This window comes from Vombatus ursinus, unplaced genomic scaffold, assembly GCF_900497805.2.
Source record: "Vombatus ursinus unplaced genomic scaffold, bare-nosed wombat genome assembly UNPS02015255.1, whole genome shotgun sequence".
In the NCBI taxonomy this organism is placed as follows: domain Eukaryota; kingdom Metazoa; phylum Chordata; class Mammalia; order Diprotodontia; family Vombatidae; genus Vombatus; species Vombatus ursinus.
Genome location: NW_020955033.1, coordinates 2,515,972 through 2,539,764, shown reverse-complemented (window position 1 = coordinate 2,539,764; position 23,793 = coordinate 2,515,972). Strand labels below are relative to the sequence as shown.

General features: G+C 35.2%; 1 protein-coding gene across 2 annotated transcripts in view; it reads right to left on the bottom strand.

Moving 5' to 3' along the window:
• Nucleotides 1–2,161: 2,161 nt before the first annotated feature.
• Nucleotides 2,162–23,793, bottom strand: part of LOC114031824 (RB1-inducible coiled-coil protein 1) — an 86,869-nt gene continuing 65,237 nt past the window's right edge. Inside the window, exons 19-24 of one of the 2 annotated variants that reach the window (XM_027846957.1) lie at nucleotides 15,859–15,913; nucleotides 14,903–14,950; nucleotides 10,429–10,487; nucleotides 7,902–8,038; nucleotides 4,533–4,603; nucleotides 2,162–3,565 (exon numbers count right to left, since the gene is read on the bottom strand). In XM_027846957.1, coding sequence (XP_027702758.1) covers nucleotides 3,488–3,565; nucleotides 4,533–4,603; nucleotides 7,902–8,038; nucleotides 10,429–10,487; nucleotides 14,903–14,950; nucleotides 15,859–15,913 — 448 coding nt within the window. In that variant the 3' untranslated portion in view covers nucleotides 2,162–3,487. The remainder of the gene's footprint in view (nucleotides 3,566–4,532; nucleotides 4,604–7,901; nucleotides 8,039–10,428; nucleotides 10,488–14,902; nucleotides 14,951–15,858; nucleotides 15,914–23,793) is intronic. The other variant, XM_027846958.1, reaches the window with a different exon arrangement.

Here is a 23,793-nt window from a genome sequence, read left to right as displayed (position 1 = left end):
TCTATTTTAGGAAAATTAGCTACAATTTCCAAAGAGAACTTCACATTGATCAATGTTGAGATTTCATAAAAGGGGGAATAATAAAATTCACAAATTTTTTAACTCTATGCAGAAATACCAAAAGTTTGATCTTTGTTGAACTCGGCATATGGAAGCATGTCACAAAGGATGATGCCCTTCCACTCCATACTCCTATTATACAATAGTCAGCATTGTATGTATCATTATTGTATTCCTTAACATAAAATTCCTGCACATGGTACTGAAAATAGATCTTTTCATTATTTTACCCTTGTTGAAAATCAAAATGAATGAACTTTGTTTTCCCTTTCTTTGCTCAGTCCTCTAAACTGCCATTAATTATGCTGAAGCAGATTAGTCTATCTGGCACAGTGGAGAGAGAGCTGGACCAGTAGTCAGGAAGGTCTGAGTTCAAATTCAGCCTCAGACACTATGACCCTGGGCAAGTACCTTAACCTCTGTCTCCTTCAATTTCCCTAACAGTAATGTAGAGATAACAGTATCTAGTTTGCAGGGTTGTTGTGAGGACCAAATGAAATATTTGCAAAACGTGTAGCACACCTGGCACAGAACAGGTACCATATAAATGCTTATTCTATTCCAAATCTTTTGGAGCCCTCTGACCCGAACTTGTTTCAAAAATAAGCATTTTGTAAGTATGTAAATCTTTTCTATGGAGGAAGTCTGAGTGCTGGCCTTGGAGTCAGGATAACTTGGATATGTCTCATCTGAAATCCACTGTGTCCCTAGACAAGTCATTTAATCTTTATGTGACTTGCATTTCCATCTTATCTGCTACATTCTTTTGGACTGCCCTGGTGGAAAAATTTTCCACATCCAGATTCCCCTATGCTGCCAAAATCATAGATCCTTCCGGTACTCATATAAATCCTTCATGTTCAGAGAATAATGTTATATATGGTTATTTTTCTCACACAAATACAGGTTTAAAAATTGATTTATGACTCCTGCCATTACAGGCTAATTTTGAAGAACTTCAAAGGTTGTATATGTTTCAGGTCAAATCACAACAAATTAGGAGTACACTTGAGTACTATGAAGTTGCAGTTGATGGTGATAATTGTATCATTTTCCAGCCTATTTCCTTCTTTTCCCCATTTCATTTCTATTCCTCCATTCCTCTCCCTCTTGCCTATAATTTAAATTGCTGGCAACTAAAAAAGTCATTTAGCTTCACTGCTGGGAGTTTAGGCCTTAGCTCAGAGGCAGCCTGATGTGGCAGGAGTTCTGGGGTTGGAGACAGAATAAGGTACTGGGTTTGTATGTTACTTGTTTCACCTAGGGTGAGACACTCCACCTAAGATATTTCCTTCATTTGTAAAATATGGAGGTTGGAAGAGAGGATCTCTCTGTACATCTCAACATGAAACATACATGAATCAAACTGACCAATTTTTTTTTACCTCCATAAAATAAACACCTCAAAGTCCTTCCTAGGCTAACAAATTTTGACTTACACTGCAGAAATGAATGCTTCGTTATACTTATTTGAAAACAGAAGTTAATATTTAATTGTAATATTCCATGTTCTCTTTGCTAAACTCTTAATAGAATATTAAAGATATTTTCAGAAAAACATTTTCAGAAATTAAGTGAAACCAACCTAATACATCTAGGATGGTTAAGATCCTTTAAATTTAAATAAAATTTTGCTTTGTAATTTTAAATAAGGTGTTTCGAAGTAAAAAATTTTCAGGACCTAAACTATGACTGACATCGGCAAAACTGGTAAACTTAGACAACAATTCTCTGTTGTTAACTGGGAAGAAATTAAACATTAAAAGGTCAACTCACTAATATTAAAGGGATGGATCTGCTGTCATACTTACTAGCACATTTTGGTGCCACAGATTCAAGTCTGTGAATACCTTATTCTTTCAGGATGTGTCTATATGACACTGCAACAACCACTTGTCTGGTTACTTTTCACAAATACAATCAAATTTAGTCTATGTTTGTGTTTTCTTTTGGCTTAAGGGGGAAAAATCTTCACCAGAGTTTTACTTCTTAGATGAAGAAAGATGCAATACATGGCCATTTTTTTTTGTACCAAGAAGTCATGTACAGATTGAATAGAAACATTTTAAATCATTCATTCATTTATTAATATGTTGTCAAACTCAAGAATTTTTTACACTGTTGTGTTTATTCCATTTTGCTTTCTGTTCTAATAGATACACATCTTTAAAAAACACATTTAACTCTTTCATGAATACTGTTAAATATTTTCTGCAAATGAATAATTTCATTATTGTCCTATAGCAACATAACTAAAACTCTCTAACCTGATAACTCATTGAAATGCCTTTGCTTAACACTTGCTTCTAGGAGCAAAGGGAGTTTGCCACAATTCATTTCTACTTCTTAGGAAAACACTTACTTCTTTATCCTGTAATATAAATTAAAGAATACCATTTCTGTAATACAGATGTTTCTCTGCGCTGTAATGATACAGAATAATCTTATCACACTCTCCAGCATTCACTCAAATTTATTAAAAAACTTACCATTTTCTTTAAAAGGCACACACATTTACAGGTTCAAATCTTTATTGTTTTAAAATTCTACATGTCTTTTACAATACAATAATTTGTTACTTAAATGACTTTTATATGGTTAATGTACAATGAGTGTTTTTTTTCCTCCTGAAACTCAACCATGAATTACAATTTCATCAATATGATTTTTCTAAATAGATTAATACAAGACTTCTGTGTTATTGGGAAGGTTCATGTGCTTACATTTAAAACTGTCAATGCACAGATTCTTCCCTTCAGAATCTATTTGATCAATCCATCGAAAGTGCTTTGAAGATTGCTGATTACCTGTGGCTGATCTTAAAATCAGTCAATCCAATTGTAGGGTTCCTTTTTTTTTTCCTTGAAACATCAAAGGGCATTTAAAAAAAATGAAACAAGTTGTGGTAGTTATCTACAGAGGCAAACTCATGTTTAAGAAAATTATATGATTATCTGCATGCAATGACACTCCTCTTTAAATAGTTTTGAAGAATTTATACATATTATAAAGAATGTGTTAAAGAGAGCAAGTATCCTGATAATGATTTCACAAAAGGACAAATGCTGGTAATAATGGTAACTAACATTTAACATCTAAGTTCAAGCTAATGTATATTTAACAGGCAATTAATATGGCTAATTTATAAGCCACAATGTATAGGGTATGCCCTTTGAGAAAATGAACTAATTTGGTCCGCATTTCTAGAGTCATCTGGGTAAAAAACTGTAATTCAGCCAAGGGATTTGATGAATTTCTTGTTTCTAAAATGTAATTTGTTAAAAAATAAATGTTGTACATCAATGAAGTATATTGTCAGAATGACTTCTGTATAAAAAAGATGGCCTTCTATTTTTGGAGTGGTGGATGAACACTGTAGGACAAGGCAGAAAAAATATGACAAAATGAAATGAATTTCCTGTGAGGGTTATACTTTCTTGTTCCACGGCACAGCTTTTACTCGGTAAAATTTGGTACCCAGAGGAACTTTAAATCTGTTCTGTGCCTGAGAGTGAGAGAGAGAGAGAGAGAGAGAGAGAGAGAGAGAGAGAGAGAGAGAGAGAGAGAGAAAATTATTTCTTTAAATAACCAAACCAAATACACAAGTACTTTCATCATGTTAGTTGTTGCATGTGAAATTCAAGCTAAGGTAAGACATTATTATCTAAGAGAGTTATTACTGCAAGGACTTCATAATAATATTACTTGATGTAAAAAATAGTCCTGCAATAATCACAGAGAATTAGAATGAGTCTTTAGTGGTGACTCAATAGAATGAATGACGCTATTAAAAATAAGACATGTACATATTTACTATTGTATAAATATTATTGACACTAAACCTGTTATTTTTAAACCACGAAATAATTCTTTTGCATCTTCACTCAAGGAGGTTTGATAGACAAACAGGAAAATATTTCTATGTCAAAACAGAGCTCCCTTCTGATTACCATTAATTTATGGAGCTACCCTTCATATAAGAAGACACTACTGTCTCAGCAGGAGTAAAGCAAGAATTAGTCTTTCAGTAGATAACCGAACCACTTATCTGTCTATCCCACTTATGGCAAATGGCACATACCTATTAAGATTATTTGCTAGGATTAATTAGCATTACAGTCAAAAGGGTTACCTTCTTGGGTTTCACTGGAATCATGCTCTACCTCAGAGTTCCCAAACTTATTTGGCCTACTATCCCCTTTTCTAAAAAAAAATTACTCAGCGCCCCCTCCCCTCCATCCTAGGTTAGGATGGAGGTTCCTTTATTTTTATTTAATGTCCCTCAATTGCACCCGAAGCTACTACTGCCCAACCCCATTGTTCCAATGCCTCCCAAGGGTTAGTACTGTCCACTTGGGGAACCTATGTTCTAACTGGATAGAAAGTGATCATTACTGATTTCTACATAAAGCACTGTAAGTTTTCTTTACTAATTCTGTGTTTTGTATAGCACATCCTATATTTTGTTTTACCTTTTTGGCTTGACAATATTCCTTTTCCATTACTTTTCCAAGTACCCAAGGTCTTCTAGATGTACCTGAAGCTAATAAGTTATAGTATTAATTTCATTTTAAAAATAAAATTTCCTATAAAGCACTTTAACACTTGAAAAAAGAAATAAAATACTTTTGATAAAATATCAATTCATAACACAAAACAAGGAAAATCTTAAATACTTGCGGACAGTGCTTTTATTACTACCATCTCTCCCCTTTAGTTAACTTGAATGGATTAACTTAACTCTAGTTAACTTAAGCCATAACTTGAATGGATTATGGAACAAATTAAAGTCGATATAAAAGGCACTGCATACCTACACCTAATAACTCACAATGGCACAAGAGTGCCACCTACTGTACTAACCAAGAAGATTTTATCTGAAGAAAAAGAGCCAGATTACCAGGTGCAGCAAATAAAAGGATTTTCAGAATGAAAAGCCCAAAGTAAGTGGAGAAGGGCAGAATGTGTTTGAAAGGAAATGGAAAAAAAACCAAACTCTTTCCAACTCTCAAAGGTGCCACTTTTTTGAATAAGTGTTGGATAATAGTGACAGGACACTAACTTATTAGGTGAAACTGTTCTCAAACTTTTAAGATGAATAATGTTAGGAACAGGGAGCACTAACTATTATGAAGGATTGTCATATAAAAGAATAATCAGATTTTTCCCCCATTTGGCCTTGGAGAGCAGAACAAGAAACAATGGATGGAAGTTGCTAAGAGGCCAGTTTAAGCTTTAGGGTAAAACTTCTTGATAATTAAAAAGCTGTCCCAAAGTAGAATGGACTACCTAGAATGATGGTGAGGTCCCCCTCCATGGAGGTCTTCATACAGAGGTTGAACACCGCTGGGTATGTTATGGTGGAAATTTTTCCTTTCCTGTATGAGTTGGACTAGATGACTACTGAGGACCCTTTCAACTCTCAAATCCTGTGAAATTTTATGGTTCTGTGAGTGCACAAGGTTCTGGTGATCACTACTCCACCCAATTGAACCTAAGTGGAATGCCCTTCCCCACCATCTTTGAAGTACTAGAAACAAAAGAACAGATATTGTCACATTACAAATTAAGAAATAAGCTTTTTTTTTTCCTTTTCACAACTAGTGACCTCAAGACAACATCCCATGACAGTAATTCATCAGTTAATCCATTAACCCAGGGAAGAGATACTTAAAATTAAACTTGTATCTTCTTATTTTATTTGGGAAATGTATACAAGGTTAAGGTAACAACCTTGGGAGTTTCATCTGAACAGCTTCAATTTTGCTAGCTATAAGTATATTTAAAAAAAAATTCTAGACAGAATTTCTGCTCTTCAATTCTAGAGCAAGAAAGGCCTTAGAGATCATCTAGTCTTAAGTCTTTCATTTTACAGATGAAGGCACAGAAGGCCTAAGAAATAAAGTTACTTGCATATAGCTGGTAGCTAGATCTCTCCGCTAATGCCCCAGTTTTCCTTCAGTCCCTGCCTGGAAGTTAAATTGAAGAAGTTAAGATCTAGGCTAAAAGCCCAGTGCACTCAGAAATACTACCTAGTTTCCTTTGTTTCTCTAATCCTCTTTGTTCTACTCTGTTCAAAGGGAGCTCTAGATTGACCTTTGTGGCTACCCACCAACTTGAGTTAAGCTGCAGGGAAGCTGAGAGTAATGGCCTAGCATAGACTGTATCTGTGATTTCATTGGCATAAATACCAAGTGAAGAATCTAAGTCAACACCTTCTCAGCTTGACTTGCCCAGGTAGCAAGTAGTTGTAGTGTAACTCAAGTCGGTAAATTGTCACAGAGGCAGATTCAAAGAGCCCTTATACTACTGAGTTGTCCACCAATTAAAGTAGAGCTGAGAAGGAAAATAAGCAGTACTTCTAGGCACACTGAGCTTTTAGATCAGATTTTAACTTGAGTAAAGCAATGTAGTGGCTGGGTAGAACTTGAACTCAAGTATTCCTCTCCAGTCCTCTACCTACCAGACCACAACAAGTACAGTCCAGATCTCTATATATGATACTACAGAGCCTCTTTCCCAGTGGCCTGGGAATCTTCCCTACCTTTGGGATGAACTTTGAAGTCCTTAAAATAGAGAGAGTTATGGACTACAAAATTACCAGAGGATTTCTGAGTAGCTAGATAGGAGACTATGAATATGAGGAACACAATGACTGCTTTTTCTCTATTTTACCGTCGAGGAAAAGACAAAGTTACATGACTTTACATTTTCACATTACATTTTTTCCTTTGAAAGACAGAGGAAAACAACCAGGATACCTCTGCAAGTTATATGTTAGAATTATTTTATATATGTTTATTTATTTTAAACCAAGTTATATGTAAGAGATTTGCAGTTTCATTAATCATTTTTTCTGTTCTATTATATATATGGAAATGCTCGTTTATTTAGTATCTGATAAATTCAGGAAAAAAAGGCAGAGGGGGAGTGGAGAACCTGCAATTTATAAAGTTATACTAATTTATATGTATGTACACAGGGTGAATCAGACAACCCTAGACTAAATGATGGCATCTGACACAATAAAGGAATTTCTTCATCATGATCAAGGAGGAGAGCATTTTAATACTTGAGAAGAGTAATAATTTCATCAGTTGGTTACTATCGTAGCCAAGGTAGATGCAACAATTTAAATGATTTGCACTGAACTGATGTGGACAAAACAATCCATGTCTACTGGCCAACTTCCTGGTGATGAGCCTCTTTGAACTTAGACAGGCTTATCATCAGACATCAGACTCAATAAGCCTGCACTTGAGGCCTCTCTCACTTGGTAGAGCCAAGCCTGACTGGCATAGTTTTTTAAGAATCTAGTCACCTCTATACTAAGATAAAGCACTGAAATAGAACTTGAGTTGAATATGATGTTTCAGTTAATTAAATATTCTGGTTAACAGTTACCAAATATATCAAACAGAATACACTAAACTATCCTAAACAGCTGTAATAGTTGTTAATATACTGCTAATTAGATGGAACCCCAGACCACTTTCTTATTTTATAGCTGAGGAAAATGATACCCAGAAAAGTTAAGTAACATGCTCAGGATCACACAGAATGCAGGCTAGGACAAGAATTCATGACTTCTGACTCTTAATTTCTACTTCATAATTTTCTTAGATGACTTTCTAGAAATATTAATCATTTATTTTGAACAAAGATTATTATGCAAGACATTCTTTTTTTGTAAACATCTGTACTACAGTGAATTAGTATGCTAAATTCTGGAACTTTTAGAGCTCCAACAAGTCTGAAAAAAAAAGTGGCTATCATTTAAATAAAAACTGATGATTACTGAACCTAGAGCATCATATTTTAGTTAAAAATAAGACACTTACCACACTCACCTGGTTTGAGGTCCAATGCAGCAAGAGACTCTGAATGCAGGAAGTATAAAGTTGGGCTAACAGTAAATAATACATAATTGTCATGACGTTCATCCAATATAATGAGAACCAAGTCTCCAACCTGAAAACTAAATAACAGTAATAGAGTTTTACTATACTTGTGGTATTATTACAATCACATTTTTGAAAGCTTAACTAAACTTTGGATTTTAAGATAAAATTGTTGTTGTTCAGCTGTTCCTGACTCTTTGTGATCCCATGGACCCTACTGTCCATGGGATTTCTTGGCAAGAATACTGGACTGGTTTGCCATTTCCTTCTCCAGTGGATTATAGCAAACAGACGTAAAGTGACTTTTCCAGAGGTCACATAGCCAGTAAGTGTCAGAGATTGGATTTGAACTCAAGTCTTCCTCCACTCCAGGCCCAGAGTTCTATCCACTGGATCTCTGATACCATCTCATTTAACTCCCACATTTAAGAGATGAGCAAAGAGGGATCCACAGAGGTGAACTGACTTGTTTAATACTACATGGTCACTAAAGGCAGTAAAGAGAGGAACTCAGATTTGAGTCCAGGTCCTCTGACTACAAATTTAGTATTCTTTCCATCATCTCACATTATCTAATTAAATTTGACTAAATATATCCTCAAAATCCCATTTAAATCTACATGTCCACATGCCCCAAAAACTCTTTTTTTATCTAAGAAAACTAGCATTAGGCCAGAGATATAGTATGAATTCAATAAATATCTGATTATGAGAAAATAAACTAATTTGATTTTACAAACATTTTTATATTTTATCATAGCTATAAGTAAATATGATATTTTTAAAATCAACTTTCAAAAGTGTTTGGCAGTTTTAATGATTATTATGGTGCCATTAGCAGTTTACTATAACTTGACATTTACATAAAGGAAAGTGCCAGTAAAACTCCTCTCTCCCCTTTTAAAATATTTCATTCTAGGTCTATGAAAATGGTAGGGAAGGAAAAGAAGTTATAAATGACACAATTTTTTCAAAGTGATATAATCCAGGTATAAAAAGTGTTGCTTAGGGGCAAGCTAGGTGGCGCAGTGGATAGAGCACCCACCCTGGATTCAGGAAGACCTGAGTTCAAATCCAACCTCAAGACATATAACACTTACTAGCTGTGTGACCCTAGGCAAGTCACTTAACCCCACTGCCTAACCCCCCCCCGAAAAAAAGGTGTTGCTTAGGAAAAGAAGGAAAAGATAAGACTTACTTACCTATGTTGGATGACTTGCCACCCCCCTCCCCCCCAAGGGCCTAAAGAAGGGGATCTTTGTTAACTTTTCCCTACTTAATAACAACAATAACAAATGAGCTTCAAGAATAAGGATTTGCAATTTTTTTGAGTTTTGGTTCATAGCACTGCTTGTTGTGACCCAACACAGTGCTAAATGTGCTATGTGGCCTGTTTTTTTGTTGTTGTTGTTGTTGTTTCTTTGTTTTTATTTTTAAATAAAATTAAGCTGATTAAAGGAATTATTAAGTTTCTTAGATCACTGGGAATAATTAGGACATTTCAGAGTAAAAGTAGAGAATCACTGTTTCAGGAACACTTCTCCTTTCCCTCTAAAACAAAACAAAACAAAACAAAACAAAAAACCAACCAAAAAAAAAAAAAAACAAACAACACCTCAAAACCACAACATAGAATCTTGGGTTTGAAAGGGACAGAGATGATAGTAACCATCTCAAACTAAAGAACCATTCTGAGCTCTTTTATTTTCCTATTGCAACTGAAATCAGAAAGAAATACAGATTAGACATTAGAAAGAATTATACTTTCATATTAATGGCACCCAAATTTAAAACTCTAAAAACCTTTAAAATAATATTTGGGACTCTGGTGAAGCTAGAGGTAGAGATCAGAATAAGCTTCTTAAGATAAACTGAGAACAAATAACTTTAAACAACAGGCAGTTATGAACTATAATAGCAGCTTTACTTAGATCAAGATTCAAGAAGGATTTTGGATATATTCAAGAAATACTACTGAAGTAAGCTATGGATGTTTCAGCACACAATCTTAATATTTTGAGACTGACATCATTAAGGGCAATTGCTTATCATAATCTGTTTTATCACATATCATGTATTAGCTTGAAATACACAAACACACACACACTCACACACACACACACACACATGCTAATGAATCTAAAAACTAGCCTCAATGGAGCACTGGTTTGTAATGATATAACATAGGACAATGAAATAAATATCTGCTTATGGATTAACATCTCTGGCATGCCTTTGGAGGTTGCAGGTCTCTCTTCACTGGTGGTATTTTTCAAGCAATGATGGATGACCACTTTTTGAAGAGCAGAGGCAATAATTCCTCAGGTATAAGTTGGACTAAATAGCTTTTCAAGTCCCTACTAATCTGAAATTCTATGATTTCTCTAACAAGTTAGCACTTCTAAAAGACTTTTTACCTGCTAACTGGTTACACACAGAAAAGAATCTCCCAAAATCAAATACTTACTCTCTAATAGCTATTTTTTCAGAATGCCTTGAAGAAACTGAAGACATGCTTTGAGACATCTGGAAGAAAAAAATTAAGCAAGTAATAAAGCACATAAAATGAGATTACCCTCAAATAGTTTATTATGTACCTAAACAGAATAAATTTTAGATTAAAAAACCTAAAACATTTTTAATATTGATTAAACAATTACATTTATCTAAAAGTTCTTGATAACTCGAGTCATTCAAAAGCATGACTATTGCTTGGTGTAACATTCAAATTACTTTTCTTGGCCACTGAGTATGTTAGCATAATTACCTTCATCAATTTCCCTTAGTTTTCCTTGGTGTTAAACTTATTTTTATTTAAATATGGTAGACTGAAAACTAAATATAAAACTATATTTAGTTTAATCTTTAATTTATGTTAAATATATCTAAGTTTATGCAGACATGTAGAGGGGTTAGCCTTGGCAAGGAAGGAATTCCAAATGGTGGAAGCAAAGGACCTACAAATTCTGCAAAGTGGGTTTGAAGAGGGAATGTATGTAGAAATTGTGGAATTCAGCTAACAAAGTTTGTTAGGTAAAAAAGAGTTGTGTGTTGTTAACCTACAAATCTGAAAACGTTCTACTTCATCTAGTCTAATGATCAATTTTCATTAAATCAAAACATGCACTGATGTGCACATGTAATATAAATGCAGAAAAATAGATATATGTGTTAGGAATATACATACTGGTGACATTGTAGTGTAGGTTTACAAAGGTCATGAATTAATGCCATGGTGCTCCCTGCCTTTATCAAACATGGGTATTTTTAGTTTTTTTCTTGTTCAGTGTTGACAGAGTAAGAAATGCTTTGTGACAATGGGGAAATCAATTTATCTCTCTGGACATCAGCTTCCTTATCGGTAAAATAAAGAGGATTAGATGATCCTTAATGGCCCTCGCTGACATCCTTTGCAAATAAACTCCAATTTACTGAGCTTCAAGATCCGGGGCTTTAAAATATTAACAATTTGGATATTGTCATCATAAGTACATTAAACCCTAGAATAGCACAGTGGGCAGAGCACTGGATTTGGAATCAGGAAAACCTCAGTTTAAATGTTGCTTCAGACACTTTTTAACTGTGATCCTGGGCAAGTCACTTAACCTTCCCTGGCTTCTGTTTTCTCATGAAATAAAATGAGGACAGTAATAGTTCCTACACCACACTGTGCTGTCAGGATCAAATAAGATAACATACATAAAGCACTTGGAAAAATTTGTGTGCCTTATAGGGCATTGTGAAAGTCTTGTGATGTTTTATGTTTTCATAGCTCTAATTGATTAAAAATACACTTAGACTTTTGGGATACCATATATGAATTATACCCTTGAGATCCTTTCAATTTGGAATTTGTAAAAGCTTAAATGGAAATTGGGTTTAAATTTCACTTTAAATCATAAAAATGCTTTCTAAAGAAATTGTAATGTTGAAGAAAAGAAAAAATTTCAAGCATTTTAGAAATGGGCTGTATGAATGGTAAAAATATACTGAAAAAACAATGGTTCTACAATCAAAGAATCTGGGTCCAAATCCCAGCTCTCTTGCTTACTATCTGCATCATGGTGAGCAAATTAGGGTGGCAAACCACCCTGGACCTCAGTTTCCTTATCTATAAAATTATGGAATTAGAGTAGACAGTGCCTACTTTCCAGGTCTAGATCTATGATCCTATAAAGTCTTCTTACCAATCACAAAAGAACTTCTACTTGGGAACAACTGAAAACAATATATTAAGTATACATTCAAGGAATAAAATTGTTATTTCAGGGGAAACAGTCTATAATTCACATTTTTCTTGTTCACGGTACCTCTTCCATGATGGATAAAATTAAGGACCTACTATGAACCAAGCATTGTGCTAAGAACTGGAGCTATGAATAGAACTAAGATAAGAACCTGCTCTTAAGGAGCTCACATTCCCTGGGTTGTACTAGATGCTGGTAAGATCCCTTTCACCTCACATTCTGTAGTTCCTTCTATCTGTATACATTTGATTTCCTCACCTATGTGATTACTTAGCTTTTCTGGGCCTCACTTTTCTCATCTGTAGATGACCTATACCAGTTATAACTGAAATTATTTTGTATTTGTATACTCAGTGCTTAGCACTGTGATTATCATGTAAGACTTAAATGTTTCTCTATTCAATATTAGTCAGAAGCAGTATTCTATTGGAAATTACTTAATATACATTTTTTAAAAAGCTTTGAAAGTATATATATACACACATACAAATAGTTAAATGATTAAATTTTTAAAATGAGGGAATGAAGGGCACGTGAATTTCTCTATAAAATATTGATATCGATTATATACATAGTGTGTGTGTGTGTGTATAACTGAGATGGCTATATCTTAATGGCCCTCACTGACATTCTTTGCAAATAAACTCCAATGCATATAACAGTCCTTCTAAAATTTTTAAGAAAACTGGACTACTGCCTTTTCCTTGATTTTATCATGTGCTCTCCAAATTCCTTGCACTCAAATATGTTATTTTCAATGCTTAGAACACCTTCTCTTGATACTATTTTCTTTTAAAACCCAGCTGGTATGGCTCCTCCTCCACGAAGACTTAAGTAATTCCTCCAGATGCAAGTTCATTCCTTTTGACATTGATTACTACATTAAATCATTCCCCAGTCATTTCCTTACCACACTTTCTGAAAAAGAAACACTTCCCATAAGGACTTAATCCTTCCATCTCAGTTCTTGGACCTCATTATCCTGATAAGTAGTTGCCTTGGTAGGACACTCTATTTAGGTCTAACTCTAGCCACACTTTACTTCATTCCCTGGCCATTTGCTTCTCGGTTGACATGAACCCTCAACCTTCTCTTTTTTCAAGGTCTGGAAACATAATCAAATCAACTGTCATTACTACTAGAAAAGGTATATAAATTTACTCTGCCCTATAGCTTGACTCACTCTCTCTACAACTTTTCCAACCAAAATCTTTAGTCCTGTCCACCACTCTTCTATGTGTTGTTTCCATTAGAATGTAAGTTTCTTCTAGTCTAGTCATTCTGGAAAATAATTTGGAAATAGGAACAAAAGGCCATGGGGCTATAAAATTGTACATATCCTTTGACACAGAAACACCACTACTAGTTCTGTTTCTCAAAGAGATCAAAGAAAAGGGTAAAAACATCTATTTGTAGAAAAATATTTATATCAGCTTTTTTTGCAGTAGTAAAGAATTAGAAATTGAGGAGATGCCCATCAATTGGGGAATGGCTGGATAAATTGTAGTATAAGACTGTGATGGAAAACTACTGTGCTGTAAGAAATGACAAGCAGGAATTCAGAAAAACCTGGGAAGCCAGAAGAACACTGTACACAGTAATAGCAATATTGTAAGGATGATCAACTATGAAAGACTTAATCTGATCAAGACAACGATTCAAGACAATTTCAAAGAACCCAAGATGAAAAATGGTATCTACTTTCAGAGAGAGAACTGATGAATTTTGAAAGCAGACTAAAGCATACTTTACTTTCTTTTTCTGTGTGTGTGTTTTCTTTTGCAACATGGCTAACACGGAAACATTTTGCATGACTTCATATGTATAATCAATATCATACTGGAGAGAATTTGAAAATTAAAATTTTTAAAAAAGAATGTTTTTGTGTAATTGGGAAATATTTAACAAAATAAAAATATTTTTAAAAAGAATTTAAGCTATAATATAATCAAGAGATTGTTTTTGCTTTTGTACTTGTATTCCCAGCACTGAAAATATTGCTTAGCATAAAATCTTTAATGTTTTTCACTAATTCATTGATTATACTTAGTTGTGCCTATATTTGACCCTTCCCCATTCCTAATAACATAGTATCTCTAGGGTCAGCTAGGTGGTGCAGTGGATAGAGCACCTGCCCTGAAGTCAGGAGGACCCGAGTTCAAATTCGGCCTCAGACCAAACACTTGACACATACTAGCTGTGTGACCTTGGGCAAGTCACTTAACCCCAAATGCCTCACTAAAAAACAAAAACAGAAACAAAAAAACAAACAAAAAAAAACATAGTATCTCTAATCACAACTGACTAGTAGAATACTTGAATGTAGTAGGTACTACTGAACTGAGAGATATTTATTGCAAAGAAATATAAAAACTAGGGGCAGCTAGGTGGCACACTGAATAGAGCACTGGTCCTGGAGTCAGGAGGACCTGAGTTCAAATCTGCAGACTAGACACTTGACACTTACTAGCTGTGTGACCCTGGACAAGTCGCTTAAGCCCAATTGCCTCGCCAAAGAATAAAATTAAAAAAAAAAAAATAAATAAAATAAAATAAAATAAAAACCATTATAACTACTGGAAACAAGGCACTCAAAAGTAGATGCACTACTGATTGCTGCCATTGTGTAGTAAGAAGAGCACAAAAATAATGACACTTTTAGAGCTATCAACATGCCAGGTAATAAATACTTACTAGTCTCTGATTTAACCGCTTGTTTTCTTCTTCTTTTAACTGCAAAGTCTGTAGAACAAACAACAATTTATTTTCTGTACTTAAAATCAATCCAAATGATAAAATACTTGGAAGCCAAATAATATATCTTCAAGAAAGGTAAAGCCCCAAAATTTTTCTTTAGAATAGCTCTATGTATCTTCTGATATTTTCCAAAAGAAATCAATTCAAAATGCTCTGAACTTGGCTTGAAACAAAACAGTTATACACATACCTGTTTAAGCTCTATTTGAAAATATTTACCAGTTTTATTTCTAGAATTTCATTAGATGGTCAACTCAAAAGATAGAAAAAGATATTTACAGAATTAAGGAATGATGGTCTATGGACAAAGAATTTCCCTACCTATGTTACAAAAGTTAGACATGTGCTTGTCTGATTATAAAACTATACAATATGAGAAACAAATATACCTAATGCCTTGATCATCACTGAAAGTGGAAAAGAGTTGCCAAATTTCAAGATCCTATTCAGACATTCAAATTTATTCCCATTTGAGAAGCATTAATTGTATAATTGTGTTATCAGAAATGTTACTGCTCTTCTCTTTTTATATTTTTAGTCCAACTAAGATAAATATAATTTAACATTTAAAAAAATATGTAGTGTTTGTTCTATTTCCTAAAACTGTTAAGAGGACTGCCACTAAGTAAGAAATGTGTAAAGATTTCAGATCTTGTTCTCTGATATGCACCTTCATTAACTGGTATTCAAAATCATAAAGATTATCTGAGTCACTAAGTCCTTTATTCTTTTTAATAAAAAGACTGGATTCCTCAAACTGTTATAAATGCAAATAATATGGATAGATTCTTTAAAATGAAAATGTATTCATGGAATAAAACCTGTTAAGGAATACCCAAGTACATCTCAAAGTGAACATAATGAGTTTAAGAATTAAAAAAAAAGTTACTTACTCTTTCTAACAACATTATCCTTTGTTTTTCTTCAGACAACATGTGAATGTTTTCACTAAGGGAAAAAAAGAGAATTTATGAAGAAATAACTACTGTTTTAGAGTTAAGTGCTATCTTCAACTGCCATCTCTAAAATTCTTTTATTTTCTTAATATATCAACTTTCAAAAGAAGATTTTTAAATTAAAAACTCAGAAGATCTTAAGATTTGCCACTTAAACTCAAGATGCAAGTGGAGAAGAACAAGGATATTAAATACTTTCCCATATCCTGAAGAGTGTTTTGGTGCTCATGATAAACTTATGCAGTGATCAACTAATCATGAATTTGTTATTACATTTGGAATGTTTACTTTCACTATCATATATCCTGTTATGGGAATATGCTACCTATATTTACAGCTTAAAATTTAATGACAAAATGAAGACTATTTCCTCCAGAAATTTAAGGGGCTAGATCTTAATATTAGTTAAATACCTTGATAGCATTTATCTCACCTTAATTTTCTTTTTGTTCCTTTTGAATGAACATGTCTGGTGTATAAAGCACTAGTATGAATTCAAGTAAGTTTTAACAATTGTAGCATTCTAGTGATCTCTATGTATATACATAGAAAGATGTGTATGTGCATGTGTATGTGTATGTATGAATACATGTATATTTCCCTAGTGTGACTGGGTCAGTGACAGTGCTAGCTGGATGATGGTTAGCAGGTGAGCTAAGCAAGAATACCCATCGAAGCTTTCATGAGAAGAAACAAATGAGGGGCAGCTAGGTGGCACAGTGGATAAAGCACTGGACCTGGACTCAGGAGGACCTGAGTTCAAATCTGGCCTCAGACACAAAACACTCACTAGCTGTGTGACCCAAGGCAAGTCACTTAACTGCCTAGCCAAATAAATAAATAAATTATTTAATTAAACATTCATTAAAAAAAAGAAGAAGAAACAAATGAACAGAGCAATAAAGAGATGGCTGATGACTATCTAGAAAGATGACTGGTTATCACAAAGAGTTCGCATGGCTTTATCAATTCATGAACGACTAAATATATTTCTTGCACTCAAATCTGCCTATTGGCATGTCATTTAATCCTTTGAGGTTTCAATTCTTCTGAAATGGAATAGGTGGCTTCTAGAATCCCTTCTTGTTTAAAATCTAATTTAACAAGATGTTAATGAAGAATGTGATAAAGTAAATCAATTAATCAACAAATATTAAGCTCCTACTATGTGCTAGGCACTAGGGATACAAATCAGTTAGTCAATAAACATTTTTTAAGCAGTTAAAATGTTAATACTGAGGATACAAAGAAGGGAAAAAAAAAAGACAGTCCCTGTTTTTTAAAGAAACTCCTTTTAAATTAGAAATAATCAACAAAGGGCAGGCAGTAGAATTAAGGGGGATTAAGAAAGACTTCCAGTAAAAGATAGGATTTCAGCGGGGATTTGAAAGAAGTCAGAGGGGAAGACATGAGGAAGGAGAGCATTCCAGGCCTCAGAGACAACCTGTAAAAACCTACAGATTAAGGAGATGAAGCAAGAAGGCCAGTGTCTTCTGATCAGAGTGTAAAGGTGGCATTCGGGGGACGCTAGATAATGAAGTGCTTTGAATACCAAAGAGGGTTTATGCCTAAAATTCTCTCCCTTCTTGTCATTACTTCTTGGCTTCCTTTGCTTCCTTCAAGTCTCAACTAAAGTCATACCTACTGCAAGGAGCCTTTCCTAGTCCTCCTTAACCTTGGTGCCTTCCCTCTGAGACTAAATCAATTTACTCTATCTATATCGTGTTTATCTATAGCTGTTAACATTTGTCTCCCCCATTATACTGTGAGCTCCTTGAGCATGGACTGTCTTTTGCCTTTATTTGTATCCTAGGCGCTTGGCACAGTACTTGGCACATAGGAGGTACTTAATAAATGCTAGCTGACTGACCATCTTTACTGTTTTTATTAACAACTTGGATAAAGGCAGAGAAGGCATGCTCATCAAATTTACAGACTGAACATTAAGTTAGGAGGGAAAGCTAACATACTGAGATATACAGTTTAGGATCCAAAATGATTCTGACAGGCTAGGGTTTTGCACTGAATCTAATAAGATGAAAATTCAATAAAGTCTTTTATTTGTTAAAAAAAAAATCAACTTCACAGGTACAAAAAAGAGGATTAGGAGTCATCAGTATTGTCTGAAAAAGAACTGAAAGTATTCAAGTGTGGCAAGCTCAGTGGGTCAGCAGTTTTCAGTACAGCCAAAATAGTGAATGTGATCCTGATCTGGATTGAGAAGCAATAAGGGAATGACTGTCCTTCTGTATTTTGTTAGACCTCAATTGGAGCATGGAGTACTGGGCTTGACACCATGGCTGGAGAAAGACATGAATAATCTGCGGAGTATCCAAAGGAGAACAACTAGAATAGTGAAAGTCCTGTACCCATGGCATAAGAAACACAGAGTGCTATAAAGAATAACTTGAAAACCAGTAACCCAAAAGATTTGCCAAAAATTATTAAAAGATAAAAGAACCAAATACACGAAATAATGATTAACAAGCACAAGAAAACCAATTTTGGCACATCTGTCTGTGCTCTCATTATGTTGCATATTTTGAGCCTTTGGCAGGAAGCTATTAATTGCACATGAAAGGCACTGAGCAAGCTAGCGTCATCAAAGGAAAAATGGCAGAAAGGCACTATGAACAAAAAAAGGCTTTATTTAGGGTCCTGAAAGTATACTGAAAGGCAGCTTACCAAAGCTGTTTGGAAATGATGCTGGCAACAAGAGTCACCAAAAAGAATGACAGAGAACTGAGATAATAATCATGACAACATTTATCTAGCACTTGAAGAATTTTTAAACATTTTCATACATTACCTCATTTGGCATTTACAACAAATCTGTGAGATAATAGATATTATTATTCTATTTTATAGATGAAGAAACATTAAGAATAACATGCCCAAAGTCCTACAACTAATGAATATTGTCGTTTGCCAACCAAGATTTCTTCTGATTCTAAATCAAACAAGCACGGACGGCCGAGAAAGTTTTGCAGTGTTTTGTATATTGTTATATTTATTTTTTTGCTACCGCCAAATACCTGCTAGTATCTAGGCTCTGGTTAGAGGATTCTTAACCTTTTTTGTGTGTCACAGACTCCCTAGGTATTCTGGTAAAGCCTATGAATCCCTTCTCATAATATTGTAAAATACATAAGCATAAAGTTAAAAAATAAAAGGAAACTAATTACATTGTACAATTATCATAATATTTTTTAAAAAAAAGAAAGAAAAAAGTTCACAGACCCAAGGCTAAGAAACCCTGCTCTAAGTATAGGTTAGCCCCCATTCAAGAAGAGAAGGTAACAGCTCTAAGGAATACCTTTTTACTCTCCAAGTCATCATGCAGAATGAATCTTTCTTGTGGAAGGGTAAAAGCAACAACAACAAAAGGATCTGAAGATAAGACAGAAAGTTCAACTTGTGTGAGGATGGAAGATACAACAATGTAATGCAAGTGGTAAAGGAAGAAAGAAGATCACTGAATTCTTGAAGCTCAAGAATAGACCTGTGAAGGGAGACCTTGATCTTTTTAAGAGTAAGCAGCTGTGTTATCTTCCAAACATTTATAATGTGTATCCACAGATGCTGTCAGAAAAGACATTTTCCATGCAGTAAGAGTCTAAAAAAGAAGGGAAGTGATGTCGTGAATATAGACTCCATTGTGGACCAGGATACTGGTACAACTGGAGAGGTATGAGGCAAGCTCAAGTTCCCACACCACCAGGGAACATAATTTCAAGAAAGGAAGTTGTATTGCAGACCTTGGACACTCTTGGTTAACCATGAACCTAGGCAGACTGACCTCAGTGTTTTGGACAAGTATATAAAGGCAGTTTTTAAGACTTTGGCAGAGCTCCTGAAACCCAGGGAATCTTGCCAATGCTTTTAACCTACTTGAAAGATATCTTTTATCTGTTTTTATCTTTCTGAACTGTTTTTAACTTCCTTGAGAACTATTTTTCCTGAGGGTACTGGAACATGCTTTTTAGTAAAAGGACTGTTTCTTTGAGCCCTTGTCTGATCTCTGAATAATCCTTAACAACAGATGCAGAACCATAACCCAGACAAACTTCCTACCAAAGGATAAGGAGATGTCAATTTATTTAGCTACCATTAATAATGACATCTGCTGTCTTCTTGGGCTAAAGATCCCAGACAAAGTGAGAAATCTCCCAACATATGTCTACTAGGCTTTTTAGGTAATTAATTGGGAAAAACTTTATATACTGCTATCAGAAACCCAGAAAGCACCACTTATAAATAAAAGATCTAATCAAGAAAATGAAGACCTTAGAGATGAAGGGGAAATTTTCATCACCTCTGTTTATGAAGACAGGTATGGATGCTTTGAGAGAGGAAAATTTCAGAAGTGAACAACTGATTAAGAGAATGATATCTGAGAACAGGATTTGTATTTCTGGACTGTCAATTGAATAGTAGGTAAAACAGGCTTTTTGCCAGGGCTGGAACACACTATATCAGAGGTGGCAAAAAGAGTTTTGTCTGAATTCTTGCAAATTTAAACAAATGTGATTTAAACTGAAAAGTGAGAGAGACAAAAATTGTGTACCAAACCTGACAGAACAGAAAATAGCTGTAACATAGGATTAATATCAATAGAGATGCTGAGAACACAGCCTTCAGTTGTCTAAAGAAAATCTAGTCACTCAACTTCTTTGAGCTTTGGATTTTTCATCTTTAAAATAGGGATAATAATAGCTGGATTATTACCTAACAAAGCTGTTATGAGTAAAGGGCTTTGTAATCTTTTGAGAACCATATAAATAATGTGTTACTATTTTCACATAACAGAAGGGCTCTTTGCTTTACACAACTATGTCCTTTTAAAAATTTCCTTTAAGAACAAGCTTTTAGGAAGAATTAGGGGCGGAGCCAAGATGGTGGAGGGAAAGCACTGACTGTCTTGAGCTCTCTCCCAAAGCCCTCCAAATTCCTAAAAAAAAGGCTCTAAACAAATTCTAAAGCAGCAGAACCTGCAAAAAGAGAGAGTGAAACAAATTTCCAGCCAAAGACAGCCTGGAAAGATATATCGCGCCAGGCAGGGAGAGGAGCGCACTGTGGTGTGGACGCGCAGGCCGCAGTGACCCTGGAGCAGGCCTCAGAGTACTGAATCGCGGGCAGCTGTGGTGGTTTCCAGACCTCTCAACCCACGAACCCCAAAGACAATTTAGAAAGTCAGTGGGAAAAGTCTATGACTGTGGTGAGAGAGGAGCTAGGTCTCAGCTGCAAGTCTCAAGAGCAGCCTGGGGCCACAGCTTTTTCCTGAGCTTTTGGCCCACAGACTAAGGGGAAATTGAGTGGCTGATCAGAGAGGGATTGCAGGGATCTCTTTGCCAGTGTTGAGGCAGGAATCTCTTGCTTTACCAGTGCTTCGATCTGGGTCACAATTCTGAGGGGCAGTCCTGGGGTGAGGAGGAACGCTGGTGCGGTGGAGCTTGTGGTGGTGGAAAGAAAACACCTCGCCCCTTATCATACCACCTTGGAAGAAATGAAAATTTACAGGTCCCTAGAAGTACCTCTGAAAATAGCTGTACAAACCCCCAAAGCTTGGGACAGTACACTCTTCACATTGGAAGCAGACTTTTACCTTAACGAAGAGTTTAAACCTCAAGTAATTGGCCGGGATTGTGAGTAAGCAGTGCAAAAAGAGTCAGACTATATTATCTTACTCTGGTGACAAAGAAGGTCAAAACATACAACCAGAAGAAGACAACAAAGCCAAAGCTCCTACATTCAAAGCCTCCAAGAAAAATATGAATCAGTCCCAGGCCTTGGAAGAACTCAAAAGGGATTTTGAGAAGCAAGTAAGAGAAGTAGAAGAAAAACTGAGAGTGATGCAAGAAAATCATGAAAAACAAGTCAACAGCTTGCTAAGGAGACCCAAAAAAATACTGAAGAGAATAACACCTTAAAAAATAGCCTAAAATGGCAAAAGAGGTCCAAAAAGCCAATGAGGAGAAGAATGCCCTAAAAAGCAAAATTGGCCAAATGGAAAAGGAAGTCCAAAAGATTACTGAAGAAAATACTTCCTTAAAAATTAGAATAGAGCAACTGAAAGCTAGTGACTTTATGAGAAATCCAGACACTGTAAAACAAATCCAAAAGAATGAAAAATTAGAAAACAATGGGAAATATCTCACTGGAAAAACAACTTATCGGAAAATAGATCCAGGAGAGAGAATTTAAAAATTACTGGACTATCTGAAAGCCACGATCAAAAAAAGAGCCTAGACATCATCTTTCAAGAAATTATCAAGGAAAACTATCCTGATATTTAGAACCAGAGGGCAAAATAGAAATTGAAAGAATCCACAGATCTCCTCCTGAAAGAGATCCCCAAAGGAAAACTCCTAGGAATATTGTAGCCAAATTCCAGAGTTCCCAGCGTAAGGAGAAAATATTACAAGCAGCCAGAAAGAAACAATTCAAGTACTGTGGAAACACAATCAGAATAACACATGATTTAGCTGCTTCTACATTAAGGGACCTCAGGGCATGGAATATAATATTCCGGAGAGCAAAGCAGACAGGATTACAACCAACAATCACCTACCCAGCAAAACTGAGTACGCAGGGGAAAAAATGGTCATTCAGTGAAATAGAGGACTTTCAAGCATTCTTGATGAAAAGACCAGAGTTGAATAGAAAATCTGATTTTCAAATACAAGACTCGAGTGGAACATGAAGAGGTGAACAGGAAAGAGAAAATCGTAAGAGACTTATTAACATTGAACTGTTTATGTTCCTGCGTGGAAAGATGATATTTGTAACTCATGAGACCTTTGTCAGTATTAGGGTAGTTGGAGGCGAAAAAATTATATGTATGTATATAGAGGTATAGATAGATAGAGGGCACAGTGTGAGTTGAAAATGAAGGGGTCATATCTGGAGAATAAAATTAAGGGGTGAGAGAGGAATGTACTAGGAGAAGGAGAAAGGGAGAGGTAGAATGGGGTAAATTATCCCACACACAAAAAAAAAACCAGAAAAGAAAAGGCTCTTACAGCAGAGGGGAAACAGGGGAAGGTAAGAGGGAATGAGTGAATCTTATTCTCATAGGATTTGACTTAAGGAGGGAATAACATACACACTCAATTGGGTGTGGAAATCTGTCTTACCCTACAGGAAAATGGGGGGGAAGGGGACAAGAGAGTAGAGGAATGATACAGAGGAGGGCAGACTGGGAAAGGGAGTAATCAGAAGCTAATACTTCTGAGGAGGGACAGGGTCAAAAGAAAGAATAGAATAAATGGGGGGTGGGATAGGATTAAGGGAAATAGAGTTAGTTGTTCACAGCATGTCCACTATGGAAGTGTTCTGCATAACTGCACATATATAACCTATACTGAGTTGCTTGCCTTATCAATGAGGGTAGGTGGGGAGGGAGGAAGGGAGAAAATTTGGAACCCAAAGTTTTAAAAACATGTTTAAAAAAAATGTCTTCACATGCAACTGGGAAATAAGAAATACAGGAAATGGGGTACAGAAATCCATCCTGCTCTACAGGAAAACTGAAGGGGAAGGGGATAAGAGAAGGGGGGAAGAGATAGAAGGGAAGGCAGACTAGGGGAAGGGGTATTTAGAATGCATGCCATCTTGGGGTGGGGGAGGGGCGAGATGGGGTGAAAATTTGGAACTCAAAATCTTGTGGAAATAAATGTTGAAAACAAAAATAAATAAATAAATAAATAAATTACCATAACCTTCAACTATTAAAAAAAAAAAAAACCACAAGCTTTTACAGCTTAAACATGCTTTGTGTACAGTATAATGATGAATAAATGAAAGCCAAGAGAGAATAACTTAATATTAAGTAATATCTCCAGTCCTAGTTAACTCTATAAAGTGTGTCTT